The sequence below is a fragment of the Apus apus genome, chromosome 15, assembly GCF_020740795.1.
Source record: "Apus apus isolate bApuApu2 chromosome 15, bApuApu2.pri.cur, whole genome shotgun sequence".
In the NCBI taxonomy this organism is placed as follows: Eukaryota; Metazoa; Chordata; class Aves; order Apodiformes; family Apodidae; genus Apus; species Apus apus.
This window is the reverse complement of record NC_067296.1, coordinates 843,722-866,331: the sequence shown is the minus strand read 5'-3', so window position 1 is coordinate 866,331 and position 22,610 is coordinate 843,722. Positions and strand designations below refer to the sequence as shown.

General features: G+C 57.7%; 1 protein-coding gene across 8 annotated transcripts in view; it reads left to right on the top strand.

The window, feature by feature from the left end:
- Window positions 1-22,610, top strand: part of CHD6 (chromodomain helicase DNA binding protein 6) — a 92,335-nt gene that overhangs the window by 46,288 nt on the left and 23,437 nt on the right. For 6 of the 8 annotated variants that reach the window (XM_051633441.1, XM_051633443.1, XM_051633439.1 and 3 more), the window contains 19 exons: window positions 1,931-2,069; window positions 2,883-3,032; window positions 5,858-5,923; window positions 6,342-6,400; window positions 6,748-6,865; window positions 8,287-8,373; window positions 8,641-8,790; window positions 9,034-9,155; window positions 9,789-10,032; window positions 10,472-10,648; window positions 12,229-12,372; window positions 13,175-13,430; window positions 13,919-14,129; window positions 14,618-14,813; window positions 15,317-15,481; window positions 15,878-16,057; window positions 17,231-17,341; window positions 20,566-20,768; window positions 21,166-21,365. In XM_051633441.1, coding sequence (XP_051489401.1) covers window positions 1,931-2,069; window positions 2,883-3,032; window positions 5,858-5,923; window positions 6,342-6,400; window positions 6,748-6,865; window positions 8,287-8,373; window positions 8,641-8,790; window positions 9,034-9,155; window positions 9,789-10,032; window positions 10,472-10,648; window positions 12,229-12,372; window positions 13,175-13,430; window positions 13,919-14,129; window positions 14,618-14,813; window positions 15,317-15,481; window positions 15,878-16,057; window positions 17,231-17,341; window positions 20,566-20,768; window positions 21,166-21,365 — 2,978 coding nt within the window. The remainder of the gene's footprint in view (window positions 1-1,930; window positions 2,070-2,882; window positions 3,033-5,857; window positions 5,924-6,341; window positions 6,401-6,747; window positions 6,866-8,286; window positions 8,374-8,640; window positions 8,791-9,033; window positions 9,156-9,788; window positions 10,033-10,471; window positions 10,649-12,228; window positions 12,373-13,174; window positions 13,431-13,918; window positions 14,130-14,617; window positions 14,814-15,316; window positions 15,482-15,877; window positions 16,058-17,230; window positions 17,342-20,565; window positions 20,769-21,165; window positions 21,366-22,610) is intronic. The other 2 variants (XM_051633437.1, XM_051633440.1) reach the window with 1 other exon arrangement.

Below are 22,610 nucleotides of genomic sequence, written 5' to 3'. Positions count from 1 at the left end.
TCTTGGCCTCAGCCACCAGCAAACCCACTCACAGGAGGAACAGCCATGGGTGGAGACACCCATGGGTGTCAGGGTGGAAGCTCTGCAGGGAACAGGGCTGTGTGTGTCCCTGTGCCCACTGCCTGGCACAGAAATGGGGAGGTGGTCTGGGGGCGCCTGGCAGCGCGGGGAGGGAGAGGCGAGCAGGAGAAACCCATTGTGTGGATGAAATGATTGCTTGGAGCCCTCTAAGTGGCAGATAATGGTGTCATAATTTCTTCTAAATTATTTCTAATCATAGCCAACTACTGGTTCATGAATGAAGCAGTTGTTAATTGCGACTTACAAATCAATATCTTGGGAGTTATTGCCTGGGTGGAGGCCACGCTCGCAGCGTGTTTCCAGGGCCTCTAACTGAGGTGCAGGTGCCTGCCCAGGGCATTTTTGGCCAGAACAGCAGATTTTTAACTGCTTGTTTTTTGCCAGTCGCAGGCAAGCAGGAATTTTTCACATGAAACAAGGGTGAAACCTCAACATGGCTTTGAACCTGGCCCTACTTCTAGCACTCCGCAGGTCTGGGATGTGGCAGGGGCAGGTGGTGGGGCTGTGGGTGAGGAAGGGGACACTGCTCAGCCCAGGGACAGGCACCAGCTCTGGGACATCTTTCCCTTAGCAGCATTCCTTGCGGAGGGTGGGAACGGATAGGCACATGGGGAGTGGTTGTTTCTTACCCTGACACTTCTGGGCACGTTCCCTTGCGTAGGCAGGTTGTGCTGGGTGCTGGGTGCCATGGGCAACTGGGGCACCCTGATCCCAGTAGCATCCCCTGGGACTGGGCTGGGTCTTTGCACCCTCGATGTTTGCAGGAAGGTGTTGGGATTCATTGGAAGCAGGGCCCAAATCCCCTCCACAACCTGAGCCTGGAGGAGAGTTGCCTGGTGGCACAGAGCCCTTGGAGGCAGCAGGGGCCACCATGGTGGGCCGTGGCACCAGTGGGAGTTTGAGACCTGCATCCTCCTTGTGTTTGTGGCGATCGTGGGGCTTAACTCCCTCTGGCTAGAGGCAGAGGCTGGCATCTGCTCAGCTGCCACCTGGGCAGGGGACTTGGTGCTGTGGCTCAGGGAAGACAAACCATGAGCTGAAGCAGCTTCTGCCTCAGTGCTTGTGTGAAGATTTACCAGGGTCTGCCAGGGCTCTACTGCACATGTGGGAGGTGATGGGCAGGATGGCCAGAGCTTCTCAGACTGGACTAGAAGGTTTGTCCCCAGGGTGCCAGCACATGGGTTGTCTCTGGAGCTGCTGAACTCCTGACTTCTGATTGGAGCAGGATGTGTTGGTGAGTGCTCTGCTCAGAGCAGGCACCTCACTGGCCTGACATGCTGGGGTTGGCAGGAGGGAGATCCTCCTTGTGCCTGCACTGGACTTAGGTCCCCATCTTGGTCTCCCCAGCTGGGGCAGAGGCTGCTACACTCTGGTGCAGGACCTTCACAGTGGACACCTCACGGTCCAAGGAAGGGGTCATCCTGTCTGGAGAGGAGAGGCTGACCCGGTTCCTCCCAACCCCTCCCCACCCCTGAGCCACTATCCAGGGCATCCTGACCTCATGTGTCCAGGCTCCCCATGCTTAAGGAGAAGTGAGGACTGGCTGCGAGCTGAACCCCATCTCCTGCAGCCCCTGTGGGGTTGTGTCCTGGCTGGGGGAAGCCCCTTGCCCTTCTCTGCCCCACACCTGGCTGGGGTAGGTGGACCCTTTCATCCCAATGTACTGGAACTGGGTGGAGAAACACTTGATGGTGATTTGTGAGCATCACTAGTGGGGGATCCCCAGAGCTAAGAGAGGCCCCAGGAGCTTTAGCTGGGTGATCCAGTGGGAGCAGAGCCCTGTGTGTGTGCCTGCTGGCTCTCCCCCGGGATCCCTAGGGCCAAATTAACTGTCACTCTGTCTTGGCAGCAAAGACACCCCTGTGGAGAAAAAGAAGAAGGGGAAGAGGAAAAATGAGATACCAGTGGACAGTTTGGATTTGGATCAGGATCTTCTCAGTCCATCAGTGCAGAGCCCAGAGGAGTCTGCAGAGTCAGCTGACAGCCAGGTATGTCCAAAGCCCTGGGCTGGCTGCCAAGGGGGGAAATCATAGAGTCATTAAGGTTAGAAGAGACCTCTAAGATCATCAAGTCCAACTATCAACCCAACACCACCATGCCAGCTAAACAGGGCAGCCTGTTTCAATGCCTGACCACTCTTTCAGTAAAGAAATTGTTCCTAATTATCAGTCTAAACCTCCCCTGCTGCTCCTTGAGGCCTTTTCCTCTTGTCCTGTCACTGGGTACATTAGAGAAGAGACCAACCCTATCTCATGAAACCTCCTTTCAGGCAGCTCTAGAGAGCAATAAGGTCTCCCCTCAGTTGGGGAAGAGCTGAGCCCTGGAGTGCAGCAACCAGAGAGCATGTTGAGCAGTGTGGCTGGTGGCCCCTGGCCCTGGAGGGGAGCCACCCCTGGTGTCCCTGGGTTGGGTACACGCTGCCGCCCTGGGGACTACATGTCCCTCAACCTTGAGTTTCCCTCTCCTGCATGACTCCTGGCAGCTCCCTGTTCCCAGCACAGCATGGGGAGGCAGGTTGTCCCCTCAAGGCTGTGAAACTCTGAGGAGCTGTGTGTGTCTCTGCAGGGCTCCTCTGCTTGAGGAGCTGATGGGGCTGTGTGGGTCAGGCCTTGATGGACACCTCAGTACTGTGGTGATGGTTTTACCTCAAAGGGCTGCCTGTTCTTGCCAGCACCTCCATCCCACTGGGGCGGGGGCTGGGCTGGAGATCATGCAGCCCTGGGGCTTTCTCTGCTCAAGTAAGGAGGAGGTGCTTGGTCTGCCCATCTCCTCCATCACTGCCTCTTTCATCCCACACACAGAAACGTCGCTCAGGACGGCAAGTGAAGAGGAGGAAGTACAACGAGGACCTGGATTTCAAGGTGGTGGATGATGATGGCGAGACAATAGCCGTGCTGGGAGCTGGGCGAACCTCTGCACTCTCTGCCTCTACTCTGGCATGGCAGGCAGAGGTAGGGCTGGGTGTGGGACGGGGGCATCAGGGCCTGCTGCCTCCCACAGGGTGTCCCAAGGATGTCAGTGCCGAGGTTTGAGGAAGTGGGGAATCCCAGCACAAGGATGGGAAGAGAGCGTGCCTGTCTGGGAGGGAGCAGGCTGGCTTCACAGGGACTGTGAATGCACACAGGGATGGCTTGAGGCATGCAGGTCCAACAGTCCCCCTCCTGCTTGGAGACAAAGGCCTCTGGAACATGTCATGTAGCTGGACATGTCCCTGAAGGCATGACCCACCCATTGCCCGTGCCCACATTTGGCTCCTGTCCATAATGTTAGGTGTTGTTTTGGCTCTTCCAGTCAAGGGTTTTGTAGGTGCCAGGTCATTGTTTTCTGCCCACGTTGCTCCTCTCCATCAGTGCCTTGGAGTGTAGAGATGCCCAGCCTGGCACTTGCCAGCCAAGCTGACCCACTGAGTGGGTCATGGTGGGACCTGGGAAGTGTGGCAGGGACTGAGCGGTGTCCCTGCAGGTCGGGCCTGGCTGCCCTGCCCTGCCTCCTCTGCCCACTGTTTCAGCACTGGCTCCTGGTGGGTACTGGCAGCTCCTTCCTGCAGCTCTGGGTGTTAATCTTGCATCTCATTCCCTCTCTGTGGTCCCTAACAAAGCTACTAGATATTAATAATGGTCACTAATTGTTTTCATAGTGTCCCTGTCTAATCTTCTCTTTACAAGGCTTTGCTGTGGGTGTTAGTCAGCTCTGTGGTTAAGCCAGTAAACAAGGCCTGGCTGGAGGCTCCCTGCCTGTCCCAGGGGGCTGCACGTGCCCAGGGAGGTGCTGCCAGTGCTGCTTCAGCTGCTGCTGGGGCTGTGGCCCAGCTGGGCTCCTGGCAGTGAGCACTCTGAGGGAGGTTTTCAAAACAGCAGGTGGGAATGGGCTGCTTTGGCATGTGTCCGTGCTGCCACCCTGCTCTCCTTTTAGTCCTGGCCTTCCACCTCAGTTTGGCCTGCTCCAGAGGAATTATTAAGGCTGATGTCTGACAGCAGGAAGATTCTCTGCTGAGTGGCTTCTCCAGGCTCCTGCCAGCAGCCTTGACCAGGCCTGGCCATGGCTGCTCGCAGGGTCAGGACTGACCAAGTAGGGCAAGATGGGAGTGCTGAGGGTTCAGGCTGCTCTCCCCATGGCCTGGACTTGCAGCTTTTCCCCCTGGATCCTGGCCCTACATTCCCCAGCAGCTCACAGGGGTGGTGCACAGCTCCCCTGGCAGCCCCCTGCCTGTGTAAGCTGGGAGGTCCCAGCCATGGGGTGCTGGAAGTGGCTGCAGTGGCAGCACTGTGCCCCTCTAGCCATGTTCACACAAACCCTGTGTGGCCAGGGTCAAGCTGGAGCCCAGCAGTGCCAAGGTGGATGCTCGGGCCTGGGGTAACAGGCACTCGAGAGTGGCTGCAGTGGGAACATCTCTGTGCTCCCCTTGGCCCTGTTACCCTGGCATGGGGCAGAGCTCCCCAAATAGGGCAGAAATCCCCCTCCAGGCCATGGGACTGGAGCTGAGGGGCCCAGGCAGAGCTGCTACCATTCTGCCCTCTCTCTTGCCATGTTGGGTCCAGTGTCCTGCCCCACAGCACAGGGGATGCTGAGGCAGTGGTGGGCTGAGGGCTGGGGCACAGGGGCTGCTGCAGCCTGGGTACAGCTTTGCCTGCCCCAGACCCTGCTGGGTGAGCAGTGTGGGGTGCTCTGGCTGCCTGTCCCTCCCTGGCCTGCCCTGTGCCTTTCTGGGAGGAGTCTTTCTAGTCTGCAGAGGGACAATATCAGGGCTGCTTTGCCTTGGACCAGACTGCCTCCACCTGAAGGAGAATAACAGAGATAAACAGAGTCCTGCTCCTTCCTTTTCTGCACTTTGCACTTCCTCCTGCTGCCTGTTTCCCAGCCAGGGCACAACTAATATTTCTCATGCTCAAGCCAGCTCCACATTTTTGCTGCCTGTCCTGTCCTCTGCCCTTAATCTTTCTGTGCCTCCCCTGCCACAGTGCAGACAGGCACAAGCCAGGCTCTCTTGTCCCTTGGTGTTTGGCAGGGCTGGTCCTGCCATGGCATGTGTCTGGGAGAGCCTCCACCTCCCCGCCTGCCCTGTGCTTCCTGTCTCCAGGCTGGAAGCAGGACAGTGCTGGGACCAGCTCCAGCAAAGCTCATGTGCTCTGCCTGAGGGAGTGGGCCCTGGGTGGCAGCAGAAGGTCTCTGTGGCCTCGTGGGTGACTTCCTCATGGCAGAGCTGAAGCCTGTAGAGGGAAGGAGGTAGCAGTTTGAGCTTTCCAGGAAGAGCTGCATGGGCAGTGGTGGGGCTGAGGTGCTGTTTTCCATGGGCACAGGACATGGACAAGGCAGCAGTGATGGAGGATGCCTGTGGCAGGGCCTCGCAGCCTTGGAGCCATCCAGCACTATAGGGTTGTATAGGTGCCAAGGCAAGTCAGAGATCTGTCATGGAGAGTGTTCAGGAGCAGATGTGCACTTACTTCCTTCCTTGAGGCTCGGGGTGGAAGCACCCAAGCTCTCTCCTTTTTTCTGGGAGACTTGATCTGTCTCTGGCTGCCCTGAGTGAGCTAGAAGGACCCGCACATCAAAACACAACAGTGTTGTGGCCTTAATGGTCTGGGCACACAAGCAGAGGGTGCGTGCAGCTGGGCTGGCAGCACCTGCACCCTCACACCCAAGTAGGGTTCCCTGAGTGCAGCTTTCCCTGCCCCGCGGGTGGGCTGGGAGAGGAGGGAGCAGCTGCCCTGGGCTGGGAGGCTGCCGGAGGCCAAGGCACACCAGGAGCCAGGAAAACTCTCTGCTCTCCTGTCCCCAGGAGCCTCCTGAGGATGATGCCAATATAATTGAGAAGATCCTTGCCTCCAGGATGGTGCAGAAGGAGGTGAGTGGCAAAGATATCAGTGGGGCTGGAGGTCCCTGGGCAGAGGAAAGAAGGAACCTGGCTGCCTTGTGCAGTAGGGACATGAGACATAGCAGCAGCTGGTGCTGCTGTGGCATTCCTTACTCTTGCTCTTTGCAGGATACTGCCCAGACTGGCAACTTTCTGGGATGGGGATTGAGGTGGTGCCTCTCCTGCTCTGGGCACCAGAAAGCCTCTGGAGAGGTGTCAAGCCTGGGCTGATACCCAGGAGGGGTTTGGGTCCCTGGTGCTCACATTGCAGTCCCCGGTGCAGGCAGCACACCGAGGACCTGGCTGCCCTCACCATCCACGGGGCTCAGTCTGCACCCAGACCACAGAGGGCGCTGCCAGTTTCTGCTCAGGCTCTGCCTCTCACTACCATTCCTTCCTTTGGTTTCAGGCTCATCCTGGAGGCCTGACGTTCGAGATGGAGGAGTTCTACGTCAAGTACAGGAACTTGTACGTGCAGTGTTGTGGGTCTCCATGTGTCAGAGGGGGCCCTGTGCATGCAGGAGTGAGGGCTGCCTGCTCCCCCCAGCCTCCAATGCAGCCCCAGCATTCCTGTCTCCCTGCCCCTGTCCTGCTGAGCCATCCTAAGCATGAGAAGCAGGAAAACTGCTGCGACCACAGTGCTCAGTCCTGCCCTGCACCTGGGCTGTGGCTTCCTCCAGTGTGGGGTTTCATATGGCGAGGCACAGGCTGGCTGTTCTCTGGGTCACTGGGTCTATCTGGTGGATGGGATCAAGCCCAAAGGCCTCTGGGTCATTTTTTTAATTTTGTTTTTTTTTTTTTTCCCCCCTCTGTAGCTCCTACCTCCACTGTAAGTGGGCAACTCTGGAGGAGCTGGAGAAGGACCCCAGGATCTCCCAGAAGATAAAGCGCTTCCGGAACAAGCAGGCTCAGATGAAGCACATTTTTACAGAGGTGAGAGCTGAGCACTGCAAGCAGCTGTGCCCAGCCCTGGCACTCCTGGACCTTGTGTTGTGGCTGAGGAGGCCAAGAGCCTGCCTCTGCACCTCCCTGCCCAGGCAAAACCAGCTCCAGGGCCAAAATGCAGAGCTGGAGTGGGCAGGGCTCAATGTGCAGCAGTGCCTGCCTTGCCTGAGCTCTGCTGGAGCTCGGTGGTCCTGGGGAGCTGCCCGGAGCCCTGCACTGACCCCGTGGCAATGCCCAGGCAGCAGCATGGCACCTTGAGCTGCCTGGTGGACATGAACAAGGTACAGCACCCGAGGGTGAGCAGGTGGGAGTGCTGGAGCCAAGGGGTGGTGACAGTGCCCTCACTGGCAGAGGTACAGGCAGGGTGACAAATGTCACTTGCCAGGCACTGCCAAGCCTGCAGGGGTTGCTCAGTGGGAGGGAGGGCAGCATGCAGTGCTGGAGGTGCTTTCACAGCAGAACAGAGATGCTGTGGAGAGAGGGAGCTATAAATACTCGGGCTTAGGGCAGCTCCTGCCTGCTGTCCTCTGTAAGCAGGTTCATCTTGTTTAAGATGAAGGGTGTTCTACAGTTTTTCTTGTTGCTCCAGACATAGTTGTTGGATCTCCTCAAATTGCTTCTTATAAGTAAATCAGGCCAGTAGGCTACGAAAATTTCTCCATGGATGTACTTGGAAAGTTGGGGGTGTGTGTCAAATTTCTCACTGCTGAATCTGTTTAGGGTCTTTCCCAGAAAAAGCATGTGTTGGAACACAGTGTACCACTAACAATTTAGCAAGGAGCAAAGTTCCATGACTAGCTGGGGCTTGGGGAGCTGTGAACAGAGAAGCCTGTTTCTTCTCCTTCCCAAGCCCCAGTGTGTGTCCAAGGGCCATGGCTAGTCTGGAGCCCACTCCTCCCTGGGTGTCCCTGGCAGGAGGAGGAGCTCTTCCCTTGGGAGCTGAGAGCCAATGCTGCTGGTAACTGCTGACCTGAAGGTGGGGAGAGAGAGAGGCAGGGACAGGGAAGGAGGTGTCATCCCTTAAAGAGGAGTGGAGTTCACCCGGTGCTGTGTGTGGCTCTGTGCTCTGGCAGTCACAGCTCTGGACACTGCACAGAAGCTGGAGCATATAGCTCAGGGCTATCTACCTTGGGGCCAGATGGGCTAGAGAGGATGTTCCTGCCTCCCAGCAAGGGCAGCACGGAGCCCACAGCTGCTCTAAAGGAAGAGCTTTGCCCTCTGCAGGGCTCCTGCATCCTCCCTGCCCAGAGACAGATGTCACATACCTGTGTCCAGGGCACTTGGTGTGCTGCACACAGCTAGCAGCATCCTGGGGACAGATGTCCTGCAGCTGTTTCCTCAAGCCCACCATCTGTTTAACCCTGGAATCACCTTCAACTTACCTCTCTTTTTACTCTTTGCTGTTGCAGCCTGATGAGGATTTGTTCAACCCAGACTATGTGGAGGTAGATCGAATTCTGGAGGTGGCTCACACCAAGGACCCTGACACTGGGGAGGTGAGTGTCTGCAGCTCTTGCTTGCCCCACAAGGGAGGCTTGGCAGGAGTCTCAGATCCACGACATGCATCGGGCTTCGTTTCTGAGCACCCTGAGGTCTTCCCAGCCTCGTGCAGCCAGAGCCCTGTCCCCAGGGACCCCATGGTGCAGGGCTGGGTGGAGGGCTGCTGGCTGTGCCTCTGACCTGCTCAGTCTCAGCCTGACCCACCACTGGGGCAGAGCAGCCATGAGCCCTGTGCTGTCTCTGAGCCCATCTCTGCGCTGCAGGAGGTGACTCACTACCTGGTGAAGTGGTGCTCGCTGCCCTATGAGGAGAGCACCTGGGAGCTGGAGGAGGATGTCGACCCAGGGAAGATTAAAGAGTTTGAAGCCCTCCAAATCCCTCCAGAAATCAAGCACATGGTAACGTACCCAGAGGTAACGTACTCAGCTGGCAGCTCGCTGCCCTGGGCGGGCAGGGACTGTCTGTGTCTTGCCAAGGTCCTGCAGTGCAAGCCCCATTTCCCCCCCTCCAGATGAGTTAGTTAGCAAAATCCAAGGGTGGGATCTGGAGGCCAAGACCTTGCTGTGAATCAGCTGCAGCTCTGGAAGCAGGATCTGTCCCCACTGAGCATTAGCCTCTTCCTCACCATGGACCTTGCTCCTACTCTCTCCTACTAGGAGCGCCCAGCGTCTGAGTCGTGGCAGAAACTGGAGAAGTCCCGAGAGTATAAGAACAGCAACCAGCTGCGGGAGTATCAGCTGGAGGGAATGAACTGGCTGCTCTTTAACTGGTACAACAGGTGAGGAGGAGCTGGAGCCTGGTGCTCCCAGGAGGAGTCCTGCTGGCCGTGAGCCCTGGTGTGTGCAGTCATGGGAGCAGCAGAGCTGGGGGAGCAGCAGAGCTGGGGGAGCAGAGCTGTCAGACAGGGGCTTGACAGAGCAGCCACCCAGACCTTCCAGTGCTGGAGCTGGCAGGCAGCTGCCAGAAAAACTGTGTTTGCTTTAGCTTTGCAGCTGAATCTTTAGGAATGTTTCTCCCTGTAAATTCTAATGACTCTTGGCGATAGTAGAACTTACCTATGGGTCTAAGATAACATCTGATTTCTAGTATTGACCAAGCTACTGGTGACCCATTCCTGTGGCAGGAGTGCTGGAATATGCATGTTCTCTGCTGCAGCAGCCCCTCTGTCACTAGGTACTGTGCAACCAGGGGACAGCATCTTTCATGCTAACTTTGAGTCCATCATCTTGCAAGAAGTTGGATGATCTGGCTTACTCAGACTGGCTTGGGCCACTGTACCAGTGCCCCCCCAGGGACAGGGTCAGCAAGGTGTGGGTGGAGGTGATGTGCCTGATGTGCCATCAAGGAGTTGGTGGCAGTGTGGCTCCTGCCCCAATGAGACATGTTCACCTGCCCCTCTCCGTCTCTGCAGGAAGAATTGCATCTTGGCTGATGAGATGGGGCTGGGGAAGACAATCCAGTCCATCACCTTCCTCTCAGAAATATTCCTGATGGGCATCCACGGCCCCTTCCTCATCATCGCACCTCTCTCCACCATCACTAACTGGGAGAGGGAGTTCCGCACCTGGACAGAGATGAACGCCATCGTGTACCACGGCAGCCAGATCAGCAGGCAGATGATCCAGCAGTACGAGATGGTGTACAGGGACTCACAGGTGACTGACACACACAACGCTCCCAGAATGTGTCCCCCAACCCTGGCTTCCTTCACTTGGGAAGCACTGAGCTGCATCTGGAGCTCGTGGTTCATCTGGAAAGGGAAAGGTGAACTTTTAAGACCCCATTGCTGGTATGGGCTCATGCACTGTGCACGAGTGAAGAACAGGCCCAACTCATGCAGAAAGGGGACGAGGCAGCAGTACCCCAACCACAGTTCTTGTCCAGGCTTGTTTGTCTACCCTGAAGCAGTGTCTGGTTTGGAGAGATGCAGCCAGCAGGGAGGTCTGCACCAACCTTCCCACTGCTTGAGAGAGAGGAATCTGGGAAAACCCCAGCTAGGAGCCAGATTCTAACACTAATGTGTTGTCAGGATGTCTGACAGTGTCCTGCCACCCTGCAGGAGTCAAGCGCTGCATGTGATTTATGTCTTCCTAGGGTAACCCTCTGCCTGGGATCTTCAAGTTCCAGGTGGTTATCACCACCTTTGAGATGATCCTTGCTGACTGCCCAGAGCTGAAGAAGATCCAGTGGCGCTGCGTGGTCATTGATGAGGCACATCGCCTGAAGAACAGGAACTGCAAACTGCTGGAGGGGCTGAAGCTCATGGCCCTGGTGAGCATGTCCAGCCCAGGTTCACAGGAGAGCAGGGTGGGCAGAAATGGCCATGCCTGACAGTCAGATGCCACACTGCCAGATGTTCAGGCCCAGTGCCAGGGCTGAGAACTCCTTGTCAGAGGGAAAACAATCCAGTACCCATCAGGTTGCTGAAGCAGTGCCAGCGATGGGGGCCCTTAGATGGGTGGGACACTGGTGCCCTGCAGCTTCACAAACTCCTTTTTGCTGAAGTGGAATATTAGCCCAGAGCAGGTCAGGTCCCCCTGTGCCTTCCCCTTGCCCAGCCTTGCAGCCCAGCTCAGGCTACTGCAGCACCAGAGGAGCTGCTGACGCCCCATGCGCAGTGTCCCCTGGCTGAGCTGTGCCTCATGCCCTGTGGGGAGCAGGGCTGCAGGAGTCCAGCTGGTTTTCTATTGCTCTGCTAATATGGGACCGGTCTGTGCCAGGGATGGGGTGCAGGACTGTGTGTGGTGAGAAGGGGATCAATGAGCTGCTCTGAGAAAGGGCTTTGGGTGTCTGGCTCCTTTCCAGCCCTGGGAGAGACAGTACTGCTGTCTGCTGGACTGAGGACTGTCAGGCCTGTAGGATCTCCCAGCCCATCCCAGCTTCTATCACAGTCGTCTGTCGCTGGGTCAGGCCTTGGAAATTATTATTGTCATGTCTGCAGTTCCCAAAGACCCTGCTGTGTCCTCATGACCTCATGTCTGGAGCAGGTCCCTGTAGGGTTGTGAGCAGCCTGGGCAAAGCAAGATTGCTTCTGGCCACCCTCATGACCATCACCTTCCTTTGTACAAGGTTTCCTTTGGAAGCCTCCTTCTGCCCTTTTCTCCTAGCCAGTGGCTCCTGGGGACATTCTCTGCATTAGGTTGGGCAGAAGGAGTAGCCTGAGCAGTGAGGGAGTCCCTGGCTCTGCCAGGACAGAGCAGCTGGAGCACCCGGGAGGCAGCACCTGATGGTGCCTGAAGCCGGAGCCTGTGATGTCAGCACATGGAAGGGAGTGTGTTCTCCTTGAGAGGTCACCTGCTCCTCGCATCCCTGGGGTCTAGGAGGGTTGTCTGGACCCCTGTCTCTTATTTAGGTGAACCTCTGATAAAAGCTCCTCCTTGTTCCCAGTGCGTACCTGACACAGCCATACGTGTCCCTGCTGACTTTGGAGCACCCCGCTCACAGCGGCTCTGGCAGCAGGTCCCCGATGCCCCTCAGTGCTGTGTGGCTTTGGGCCATGTTCCCTCTGGCTCTACCCAAGCCCTGAAGGGGACATCCTGCCCCCAGGTCCACGGAGGCTTGGGCTCTGCCAGTGTCCATGTCTGGTGCCAGGGCAGGGCTGAAGCCAGGGGATTTGGCTGTTGTAGCTGCACAGAGCTGGACTGGGACACATCCAGGGAAGTGTCCTGGGAGCCACAAGGAGGTGTTGGGTGGCAGTGGCTGGGTCAGGGTGGCACTATGGCCACAGGAGCTGTTCAGGGAGTGTGTGTGTCCCCAGACCACCCAGAATGCTGAGGCTGGAAGACAAGGAGCACTGCGGGACCCGTTGGACCCAGCCTGTGGGTTTCAACCTGTTTTCTGTGTATACCCAGGAGCACAAGGTGCTGCTGACTGGGACCCCCCTGCAGAACTCAGTGGAAGAGCTCTTCAGCCTCCTGAATTTCCTGGAGCCACAGCAGTTCCCCTCGGAGACAGCCTTTCTGGAGGAGTTTGGAGACCTGAAGACAGAGGAGCAGGTACCTAGAGGAGTGATGCTGGTGATTTAGCACAGGCCACTTGGGACACATCATTACCAAGCCAGGGACACACTCAGACATGTGCTTCATGGAAGTGAACAGGATTCCTCATGCTGGGAGAAGCAAAGTTGTACTGAGCCCCCAACACACCTTTGGAGAGAGGAAAGCAGCCTGTGCCCAGTCTGCTCCCCACCTAGCTCCCTGCTGCCCCAGGAGTGCCTGGGCAGCACAGCTCACCCAGGTTTCCCACCTGGTGTGTCCAGCAGAAGTGTAGGGGGAGTGAGGAGATCAGTAACTCCACGTGTCAGCCACCCTTGTCAGGTTCCCCTGGGGATCTGTCCTTCCAGGTTCCCATCTAGCTCGGTCTCTTGGGCTGTGTTGCTGCCATTTGAATGTCTGGCTTAAGTGGAGATTGCACAAAGATGGTTTTGGATCTAGATGATCTTTAAGGTCCCTTCCAACCCTAACCTTTCTATGATCCTGTGATTCTGAGGGAGCAGGTACGGGCACATGGAGCAACTGTAATCTCAGCTGCTACCAAAGCTCTTGGTTCTGCTCCTGCAGCAGACACCAAGGCTGCCAGCAGCAGAATCATGTGGAGTTGATGGCTCAGGGCTGGTCAGTCACATACCTGCCCTAAGAAAGCCAGGCCCTGAAGTTGTCCTGGCTGTCAGCAAAGTAGCTGCATGAGGGTCGTTGGTTTCCAGCCTGGGGAGGCTCTAGCATTGCAGGCCCCTCCACTGGTGTCACCGTGTGCTTGCTGTGCAGGGGGGGCAGTGAATCTCTGCGCTTGCTCTGGCAGGTGAAGAAGTTGCAGTCCATCCTGAAGCCCATGATGCTGCGACGGCTGAAGGATGATGTAGAGAAGAATCTGGCACCCAAGCAGGAGACCATCATTGAGGTTGAGCTGACCAATATTCAGAAGAAATACTACCGGGCCATCCTGGAGAAGAACTTCTCCTTCCTCTCCAAGGGTGCCAACCAGCACAATATGCCCAACCTCATCAACACCATGATGGAGCTGCGGAAGTGCTGCAATCACCCATATCTCATCAACGGTGAGGGCTCTCCACAGGAGGTGTGGGGGGGACAGATGTCACAGCAGCATTTACTGGTCACAGCCTGCAGAGCCCACCCAGCCTGGGGAGCCAGCTCAGCCCCTGTGCCACCTGCTGCTGGTGTTGTTGTGCACCCTGGACCAGCACAGGATGCAGAGATCTGCCTTGTTGCCTTCATAGGCAGCCCAGCTCCCCACAAGTGCTGCTTGCTGGAGGGCACCTCAGGGTCTTGAGAGGCTCGTTGTGCTTGGGGGATGTTCTGCAGTGGGACCCTCTCCAGCGTCCGAGTCTGGCTTGTTCTGCCAAAAGCTGGTGCAGGCCCTAAAGAAGGAGTAAAGTCACAGGAGTGAAGGGACTTCTGGAAGTCTCTAGCCAATGTCCCTAGATCTAATTTGCTGCACGGGTTCTTTTCCTTGCATGTTGCCCTGGATGGGAGGCTGGGGGCAGCTGCACTGCCAGCCTCACTCATGTCCCCTCTCACCTGGCAGGGGCAGAGGAGAAGATCCTGGAAGACTTCCGTAAAACACACAGCCCGGAGGCACCAGACTTCCAGCTGCAGGCAATGATCCAGGCAGCTGGGAAGCTGGTGCTCATTGATAAGCTGCTGCCCAAGCTGATCGCTGGTGGGCACAAGGTGCTCATCTTCTCCCAGATGGTGCGCTGCCTGGACATCCTGGAAGACTATCTCATCCAGAGGCGGTTAGTACAGGCTTCAGCTCTCACCACACCTCCTCCATGTCACCCTGGCCCTGCACTGCAGACACAGAGTGGAAATGGCCCAGGGTGGGGATCTGGCTGTTCACTACCCACGTACCAAGGGATCCAAGTTGCAGGCTGTGACTGATGGGTGCAGACCCCCCCAAAGCTGGGCAGCTCTGACCTGTCCATACTGCATTGCCCAGGGCTAGTCCTGGGAGTGACCAACTGGAAATAGGCCCTTCCCTTGGCCCTGGTTCCCTTGAGCCCCATCTCCACCCACTCTGCAGGGGGTCATGATGATTTTGCCATCATTAGAGGGATGGGGTTTTGGGAACAACCACAGTGCACACAGGCTGATGGGGCCTGAGCCTCCCCCTGCACACAGGTCCTGCCAGGAATTCCTGGTTGCCCACACACAGCCCGGGGGATGGAGCAAGAAGGGGTTTGTAAGGCACAGGCAGGTCAGACCCTCTCCCCTCCTGGAGCAGATACACCTACGAGCGTATCGACGGGCGGGTGCGCGGGAACCTGCGCCAAGCCGCCATCGACCGCTTCTGCAAACCCGACTCGGATCGCTTCGTCTTCCTCCTGTGCACGCGGGCGGGCGGGCTGGGCATCAACCTGACTGCTGCAGACACCTGCATCATCTTCGACTCCGACTGGAACCCACAGAATGACCTCCAGGTAAGGGACCAGGCTGCTGGAGGTCCTGCAGCACAGGCAACATCCCTGGTGACAGCCAGGGAGGAAAGGGCAGCAGCACCAGCTGAACTGGGCACGGGAGAGCAGCTGGAGGGGACATGTCATGGCAGAGGTGGTGGTGTAACTAAAAGCACAGGTGGGCCACAGAGCAGGGAATGCTTTGTCCATACCTGGTGTTGGAGTGGGTGTCGTGTTGGGTGCCTCCACCTGCAGAGAGCCGAGGCTCCAGCCTGAGCCCCGTGTCCTTGCCCACGGTGCAGGGGGCTCCAATTCCTGCTCCGCAACCGCGCAGGCCTGGCACTAACCAGCACACCCAGCAGAGCCCTGCCAGGTCAGCCACAGGCACTGGGTGAGGGTGGTCTGGTGGGTGGGAAACAGCTGTGCCTCAGGTGGGTGAGTGGTGGGTGCTGGTGCAGGGTGCCAGAAGGCAGGTCCCCATCCTGCTGGGCTCACTGTCCTTGATGCTGTCCCCTCTGCGCTCCCAGGCTCAAGCTCGCTGCCACCGGATTGGGCAGAGCAAGGCGGTCAAAGTCTATCGCCTCATCACCAGGAACTCCTACGAGCGGGAGATGTTTGACAAGGCCAGCCTGAAGCTGGGCCTGGACAAGGCTGTGCTGCAAGACATCAACCGCAAGGGCAGCACCAATGGGGTAGGTTGGCTGTCAGAGCAGGGCTGCGTGGGAGGCGCTGTGGGAGAGCGCTCCTCCTTCCCCTGCCGGTCCCTGCCAGGTCTGAGCAGGGGCCTGGGCAGGTTGCTTGGGAGGGAGAGCCTGATCCCACACACTGACGCTGCTGTTTGGCCTGGCAGGCTGTCCCTGCACTGCCATGGAGGTGGGGAACACATGCTGTGTCTGGGTGACATGGACTAAAATTCCTGACAGTCCTCCAGGCAGCACTTTGAAATGACCTCTTTGCTGTAGCAGCAGGAAGGCAGGGGTGGCTTGGGGCATCTTCTGCCCTCCCTTCTGGTGCAGAGGGAAGGGCCTTCTCATGCTGTGCAGTACCCAGGGCAGCTGGCCAGGTTGGTGATGCCATCTTTTGGGCAGGTTCAGCAGCTCTCAAAGATGGAGGTGGAGGACCTGCTGCGGAAGGGTGCCTACGGTGCTCTCATGGATGAGGAGGATGAAGGATCGAAGTTCTGCGAGGAAGACATTGATCAGATCCTCCAGCGCAGGACACAGACCATCACAATCCAGTCTGAGGGGAAGGGCTCCACCTTTGCCAAGGTGTGCTGTGCTCCATTGGGAGGGATAGGGGACTCCCCTCGGGGTGCTGGGTACAGGCTGGGAGCACACAGGGCAGCAGTGGTGGCCTGACCTCTTGGCCATGTGTCAGGACATGTCCACATGGAAGCCAACCTCTCCTGCCTGTACTACTGGGGCATGGCAGCAGCATGGTCTCCTGTCCTCTGGTGGTCAGCAGAGCACTGAGGAGAGGGACACCAGCCTGAGCTGGTGATGTGAGGCTGCCCAGAGGGGATCTGTTTCCCAGCTCCCACTTTCCCTTTGAAACTGGCCCAGGCTGCTGAGAAGGCAGAGCAGGAGCTGTCCTCCAGGTGTGCCAGGCTGTGCTCTGTCACCAGGCCAGCAGTGTGGGTGGCTGCAGAGCTGCTCAGGTGTCCCAGTAAGGGCACTGCAAGGTGGAAGCCTTGCTCTCTAATGGGCTGAGAACTCCCTGGCATTGCAACAGGCCATGCCAGAGCTGGGCCCTCTGCCCAGGGCTGTGTAGGCAGGTTCCTCTCCTTCGAGGTGATGGATGAGCCCAGAGCTTGGGTGAGCCCCAGTCCTGAGCCGGGCTGATCTTCTACTCATCAGCTGAGTTTATTTGATCTGGAGTCTGTCACCTCCCCTGCCCTTCCGGACACTGATGCTGCCTCAGTGTGATGCTTTGCCGAGTAGAAATGCAGGTGGAGACCTGGGCTGCCAGTGGTGTGGGAAGGAGTTCTGGAACCTTCAGCCCAGCCCATCTCTGTCTCCAGCCTCAGTCCTGCTGCAGAGAGGCCCCTGGGGTGGTGGAAGGACCCTCTGCTGGCCTGCACAATGCCCCATGCTGGGTGCTGCTGTGCCATGGGAAGCTGTGCACAAGGCCCTGGCATCCCCATGGGAGAGAGCCTGAGGAGCCGACTCTCTACCATGCTCATGGCTGGTGTCTGCTGGGGCCACCAAGGGCTATCTGTACCTTCTCCTCTTGGAGGTGGCACATTTCAGGCTCCATTTCCCACAGGTCAGGTGGGACTACAGAAGAGATGGGTTCAGCTCCCTTAAACAAAGAGCCCTCTGGCATGTGTCTGGCATGTGTCTGCCATGACTGTTGCAGACAGATGTGTTGCAGATCTCTGCATGGCGAAGTGCACATCTGGATTGTGGGTAACACCCTGTTCACTCCTCTTTCACTTCCAGGCCAGCTTTGTAGCATCAGGAAACAGAACTGACATTTCCTTAGATGACCCCAACTTCTGGCAGAAGTGGGCCAAGATAGCAGAGCTTGATACCGACGCCAAGAACGAGAAGGTAGGATCCAGCTCGTGGCCCATGTGCCCCACAGCTGTTCTGACACCACCTGGTGGGTTCCAGGCAGGACCTGTGCTTCCACTGGGCTCCTGAAGGGAAACGTGCTTGACATCACTAATTGTTGCAAGGGAAGCCTGCTGGCTAAGGGTCTGGTTGCTTGAGCCGCGTGTTGGGCTGGTATTTTGGGGTGCTCAGTCTGTGCTCCCAGCTGCTCCCAAGCCTGGTAGAGGGGTGAGTTGGGGCTGGCAGTGTGAGGGGAGGAGAGGACAAGGCAGCCAGTACCATGGCGTGCTGGGCACCCAGCAGACTGTGAGCTGAGTTGTGCCAGAGTTCCCTGCAGCGCAGGCCTGGGTGCCCCCCTGGGTGCTGGCAGCCTGGGGACTGGGGCTCAGATGGGAAGCAGTACCAGAGGGTCCCATGCTGCCTGCCAGGTGCCAGCTCCGATCCCCTGGCTCCCTGGCTGTCTCATCAAGCCCAGAGACCTTCATTAGCTTGAGACATGCCAGGGCCAAGCTGCTGTGAACCTTTGGCAGGGCACAGAAAGGCCCAAGGACCCAAGTCCTCTTGCTGCAGCTGAGGAATGGTGGAGGGAGCAAGGCTCTGCCCATGCTCCAGGGAAGCTGTGTAATGATTCCCTGATCCAAACCCAAGTCCATGTGAGCCCTGGCATTCTGTGCACCAGGGAGGGAAGCACTTGGCCAGGCAGCTCTGGAGGTGGCCTGATGAGCTGATATGAGTTTGTATATTCCAGCCCTTGGAGCCCTGGAGCTGGCAGTGCCAGATTTGTTTCACCACAGCCTCCTGGCTTCCACCAGCCCGGGTCTGGATGGCTGAGGAGGTGCTGTTTGTCATGGTGACCACCACAGGGTGCCCCAGAGCTGCTGGCAGCAGGCACAGAGGGACCCGTGCTGCCTGTGACTCGCCCGCTGGCCTGGGCTCCCCCTCCTGGCCCGGCTGGTTCTCTAGGCCTTGTCCAGGGCTGCAGCACCCTTGGACCTTCTCAGGAAGCCTCCAGCCCAGCAGTGAGTCCTGTCTAGTGGCCTAGAAGCAAAGTAGACTTGTAATGACTGGAGGCTGGTGGGGAGCAGCTGACATCAAAGTAGGCAGGCAAGTGAAATCGCTCGTGGGTCACATGGTCCTGTTTAATGCCAAGTTAATAACTGTAATAATCACGTTTCTGTGTTGTGATTTATTCATAACGTTCAATGTGTGGGTTCCAGCAGCAGCACAGGATTTTGACAAGCTGCAGGGGCATGATGACAATGCTGAGAAAGAGGCTTGTGCCAGGCACACTTGTCCAGCCTCTCACCAGCTGCATGGATTTTAGAGCACCCCTGGAACTGGGGCCCTTGCTGAACAAGCACTGGGCTGCAGGACTCTAGTGGAGCAGTGAGGTGGGTGCTGGGTGGTCAGCACCACCATACATCTTCCTGGTGAACATGCCAGTGCTGTGAGGGCTGTGAGGTGCAGTGCTGCTTCCCCTCCTGGTTGGCACTCACAGAGAAGGCAGGGTGCAGGGAGGTGGAGTGCTGTGGCTGTGCCCGGGGTTCGTGGTGGCACTGGGGCACAGCACATCCCTGTGTGCACATACCTGGTCTGATTTGTGTCTCGGAGCTCTGTCCTAGGTTAGAGCAGGCTGGGGAAGCAGCTACCAGGGGCTCCATGTCCCAGGGGATGGACACAGCCCTGCGTGGTGTCTGCTAATGCTTCATCTTGCTCAGCTTCTCCGCTCAGCAGGAAGGTACGCTCGAGGCCACCTGGCCCAGCGGGGCTTGGCCCTGACAGCACAAGGGGTGTCACAACTGGAGCTCCAGCTTGGGCAACTCCTCCAATACTTCCCCTTGCACTTAGAGTGTCAAATGCTTCCTACTCTGGCCTGTTGGATATTTTCCACATCCTGCTGGGTACTAGCCAGGTTCACCAGATCCTGGGGCTTGTTCGAAGACCATGTGGGTCAGGGTCAAAATCCAGATGTTGCTTTAGAAACAAATCTCTCTAAAGCTGAACATGAACAGGGATGAAGGGAGCTGCCATGGGCTTCTCCTGGCCTGATGGAGCAAGTGGGGACAGGTTTGGATTGTGCAACTCCTTCTGTGGTCAGTGTTTGCAGCCCTGCTCTCCTGCCTTCAGGGATGAGAACAGGAGTGAAGCCAGGTAGATCTGGCAGGCCTGTCACCATGTCTGGGTGAGGGGGCTGTGGACTGGAAACATGCTCCCAGAATCTTGCCTCTTACCCTCACTGGCATGTTGGCTCCTTCCCAGCGGCAGCTGTGGGCAAATGCGGCAGCTGGAGCTCCAGTGAGCTGGTGCTTGGCTTCTCCTGACCTGGCAGCAGAGCTGCTGGGCACTCTCCACACACCTCTGGTGAGCATCTCCTAGGAACTGCATCCTTGTGCTCAGCCCCTGCCCAGAGTGCTCAGCCCCTAGCCAAGGGCTGAGGGAGAGGGTTGGTGACTCTGCCTGTTGGGAAGCAGGGGTGGGCAGATGGGGTCCCACCTCTCTGCTGGCCCTGCAGGGCTAGTGGGCTCGGCTGCGACCTGCCCAGGCCCCTCCTCCTGACATCTCCATTGAGTGCAGGGTCCTGCAGCCAGCTCCAGTGCCTGCTCAAACGCCAGCTGAGGCAGCAGTGCCCAAGAGATGCTGGTACAGAGCAGCAAGAGGGAGGCCCTGCTGCTCTGCAGAGCTCAGCGGTCTGCCAGAGAGAGTGGTGGAGGGGGAGTGTGTGTGTCCCACTGCTGGGAACCCAGGCAGATTTAGGTGGGTGGGAGAAGGAGGGGAGGCAGATACATACTATTTAATTTCATATTGTTCCCCCCTACACCTCCTTGGAAGCTCCTTTCCTCTTCCAGCCCACCTATCCACGCCGACACAGAAATTACACTGCCTCCAGCACAGTGCTGGGCACAGGCAGCACTGGGAGGACCAGGAGTGTGATTCAGAGCTGAATCAGCTGCTGGTTGTCAGCAGTGTGAACCCAGATTTTCCACCTGCCATTGTTCAGGCAGGATTTTGTCCTGGCCACGAATTGTCTCGTGTGTGTGGACAGAGCCACACACAGGTAGTTTGGAGCAGGTATCCCAGTGGGAAGGTGGTGGCCAGCCGTGGGGCTGGCGAGCTGGGAGCAGAGCAGGGTGGCAGTGCGGAGAAGAGGACGTTCTGTGCCCTGCTGGCAGGTAGGTGGATCTGCCTGTATCTGAGCACCTTCTCCTCCCTGTGCCCCCTAGGAGAGCCTGGTCATCGACCGGCCACGGGTGCGGAAGCAAACCAAACACTACAACTCCTTCGAGGAGGATGAGCTGATGGAGTTCTCGGAGCTGGACAGTGACTCGGATGAGCGACCCACGCGCTCGCGGCGCTTCAACGAGAAGACGCGGCGGTACCTGCGGGCAGAGTGCTTCCGTGTGGAGAAGAACCTGCTCATCTTCGGGTGAGTCTCACCCCTCCAAGAGAGCACAGCCTCCAGCACCCAGATGGGACACTGGCTGCCACATCCACTCTCTGTCCATCCTGCTCAGTGTCCCCTCCTTCCAGCAGTGACCTCCTTGTTGGGACCTGGGCTCTAAGTGAACATCTGGGATGGAAGGAGAGCCAAGGGCCAAAGCATGAGCTGGCAGTTGATGCTTCCAGAACCTGCTTCTATCTCTGCCCTATTCAATCCTGAGAAAACCTCTCCCTGACTTTATTCCCATAATGTGGTGGCAGAATCCCTGGCTATCCAGGGCAATAGCAGGGCTGTACCCCGAAGAGAGCTCCTGGAGAGAGATGCCACTGAGGTCTCTAGTTCCACAGGAGTGTTTACCCTGTTTGTGTTCCTGCTGTTGCAGCTGGGGACGCTGGAAAGATATCCTGACCCATGGGCGATTCAAGTGGCACCTGAATGAGAAAGACATGGAGATGATTTGTCGGGCCTTGCTGGTCTACTGTGTCAAGCACTACAAGGGAGATGAAAAGATTAAGAGCTTTATCTGGGATCTCATCACGCCGACGAAGGACGGCCAGAACCAGGCCCTGCAGAATCACTCAGGTATTGCGTGTTCTCTCTGCCATTGCACCTCTACCCGTCACCCTGCGCCAGCCCATGGGCCCAAGACTGCACAAGTCAAAGCAGAGCTGGCTGAAGCAGCCAGCAAGCAGTTGTGCTTGAGCACTGCAACTCTCTGCACAGAGAAGGTGGCTGCCAGGGGACTGACCCTCAGAGCCAGTGGCAGGGGCTGGGGGGCGAGGCTGTTTCCTGCCTCCCGGTGCCATGGCTGGTGCAGAGAGAGCCCTGTCATGGAGCAGAGATGCCACCTGACTCTCAAGTGACTGCCACTAAGTTTGCTCTGACCTGTGAACGCTGTCAGGGTTCCCCATGCAGGGAGACACTGGGCAGCGAGCTTGTGGGATGCCAGTGACCACAGGAAGGTGTTGGGTGTGATGGGTGTGAGAGTGCTCATTCCACTCAGAACACAGCCCTGCCTGGCTGTCCCTCAGGGCATGGCAGGGCCCTCCTTGTGCCCCTGGGCAGCCCCCAGCCCTAACGCCAAGAGCTGAGGCTGCCGGGCACGGAGCTGGTGGTGCAGACTGTGCAGCCACCTCACCCCCGGTCACCATCTTGGGTCTCCTCTAATCATGGTTCTTGTCCCACACATACTGGTCTGCAGTGCCTGCCCGGATGGGTGGAGAAGCAGCATCAGTTTGGCCCAAGACCTTTGCAGGGCAGGATCCATCCTGGGTGATGCTGCCTTCTCTCACCCATCTAGCAGGCCCCTGTATCTCAGGTTTTGGTGCCCTCTCAGTTCAGATACTCATTTTCCAGTGTGTGTGAGGTCCACATATTACACCACATGTCCAGTTTGTAATTGCATCTGCATTCTCTTGGGTGGAGGTTTCCAGTGTCTCTTCAGCTTGGGACAGGGGCCACCAGACAGGGGCTTCCCCAGCCCTGCTCTCCCACTATTCCTGCCTGGGCAGTGGGGCACAGAGGGTTCACCCCCTGCCTGCCACGCAACCTCTGCTCTCTGTCAGTGTCCCCTGGGGCTGGAGCAGCCCAGCAGATAGAGCCCACCATGCCAACAGCACCGTGCACCCACAGTGGCTTTTTGTCTTTAATGATGTGAAGACAGAGACAGTGCTGGCTCCTTGGGTCAGTGGAGGGTTGTGGCCTGGGACACCTGGTCATGGCCTGTTGTGTGTCAGAGAACTCTGCTGTGTCCCTGCAGCACAGTGCTGTGTCCTGTGGCTCTCAGGAGAGGTGAGTGGGGCTGGAGGTGCCACGGTGCTCCCTCAG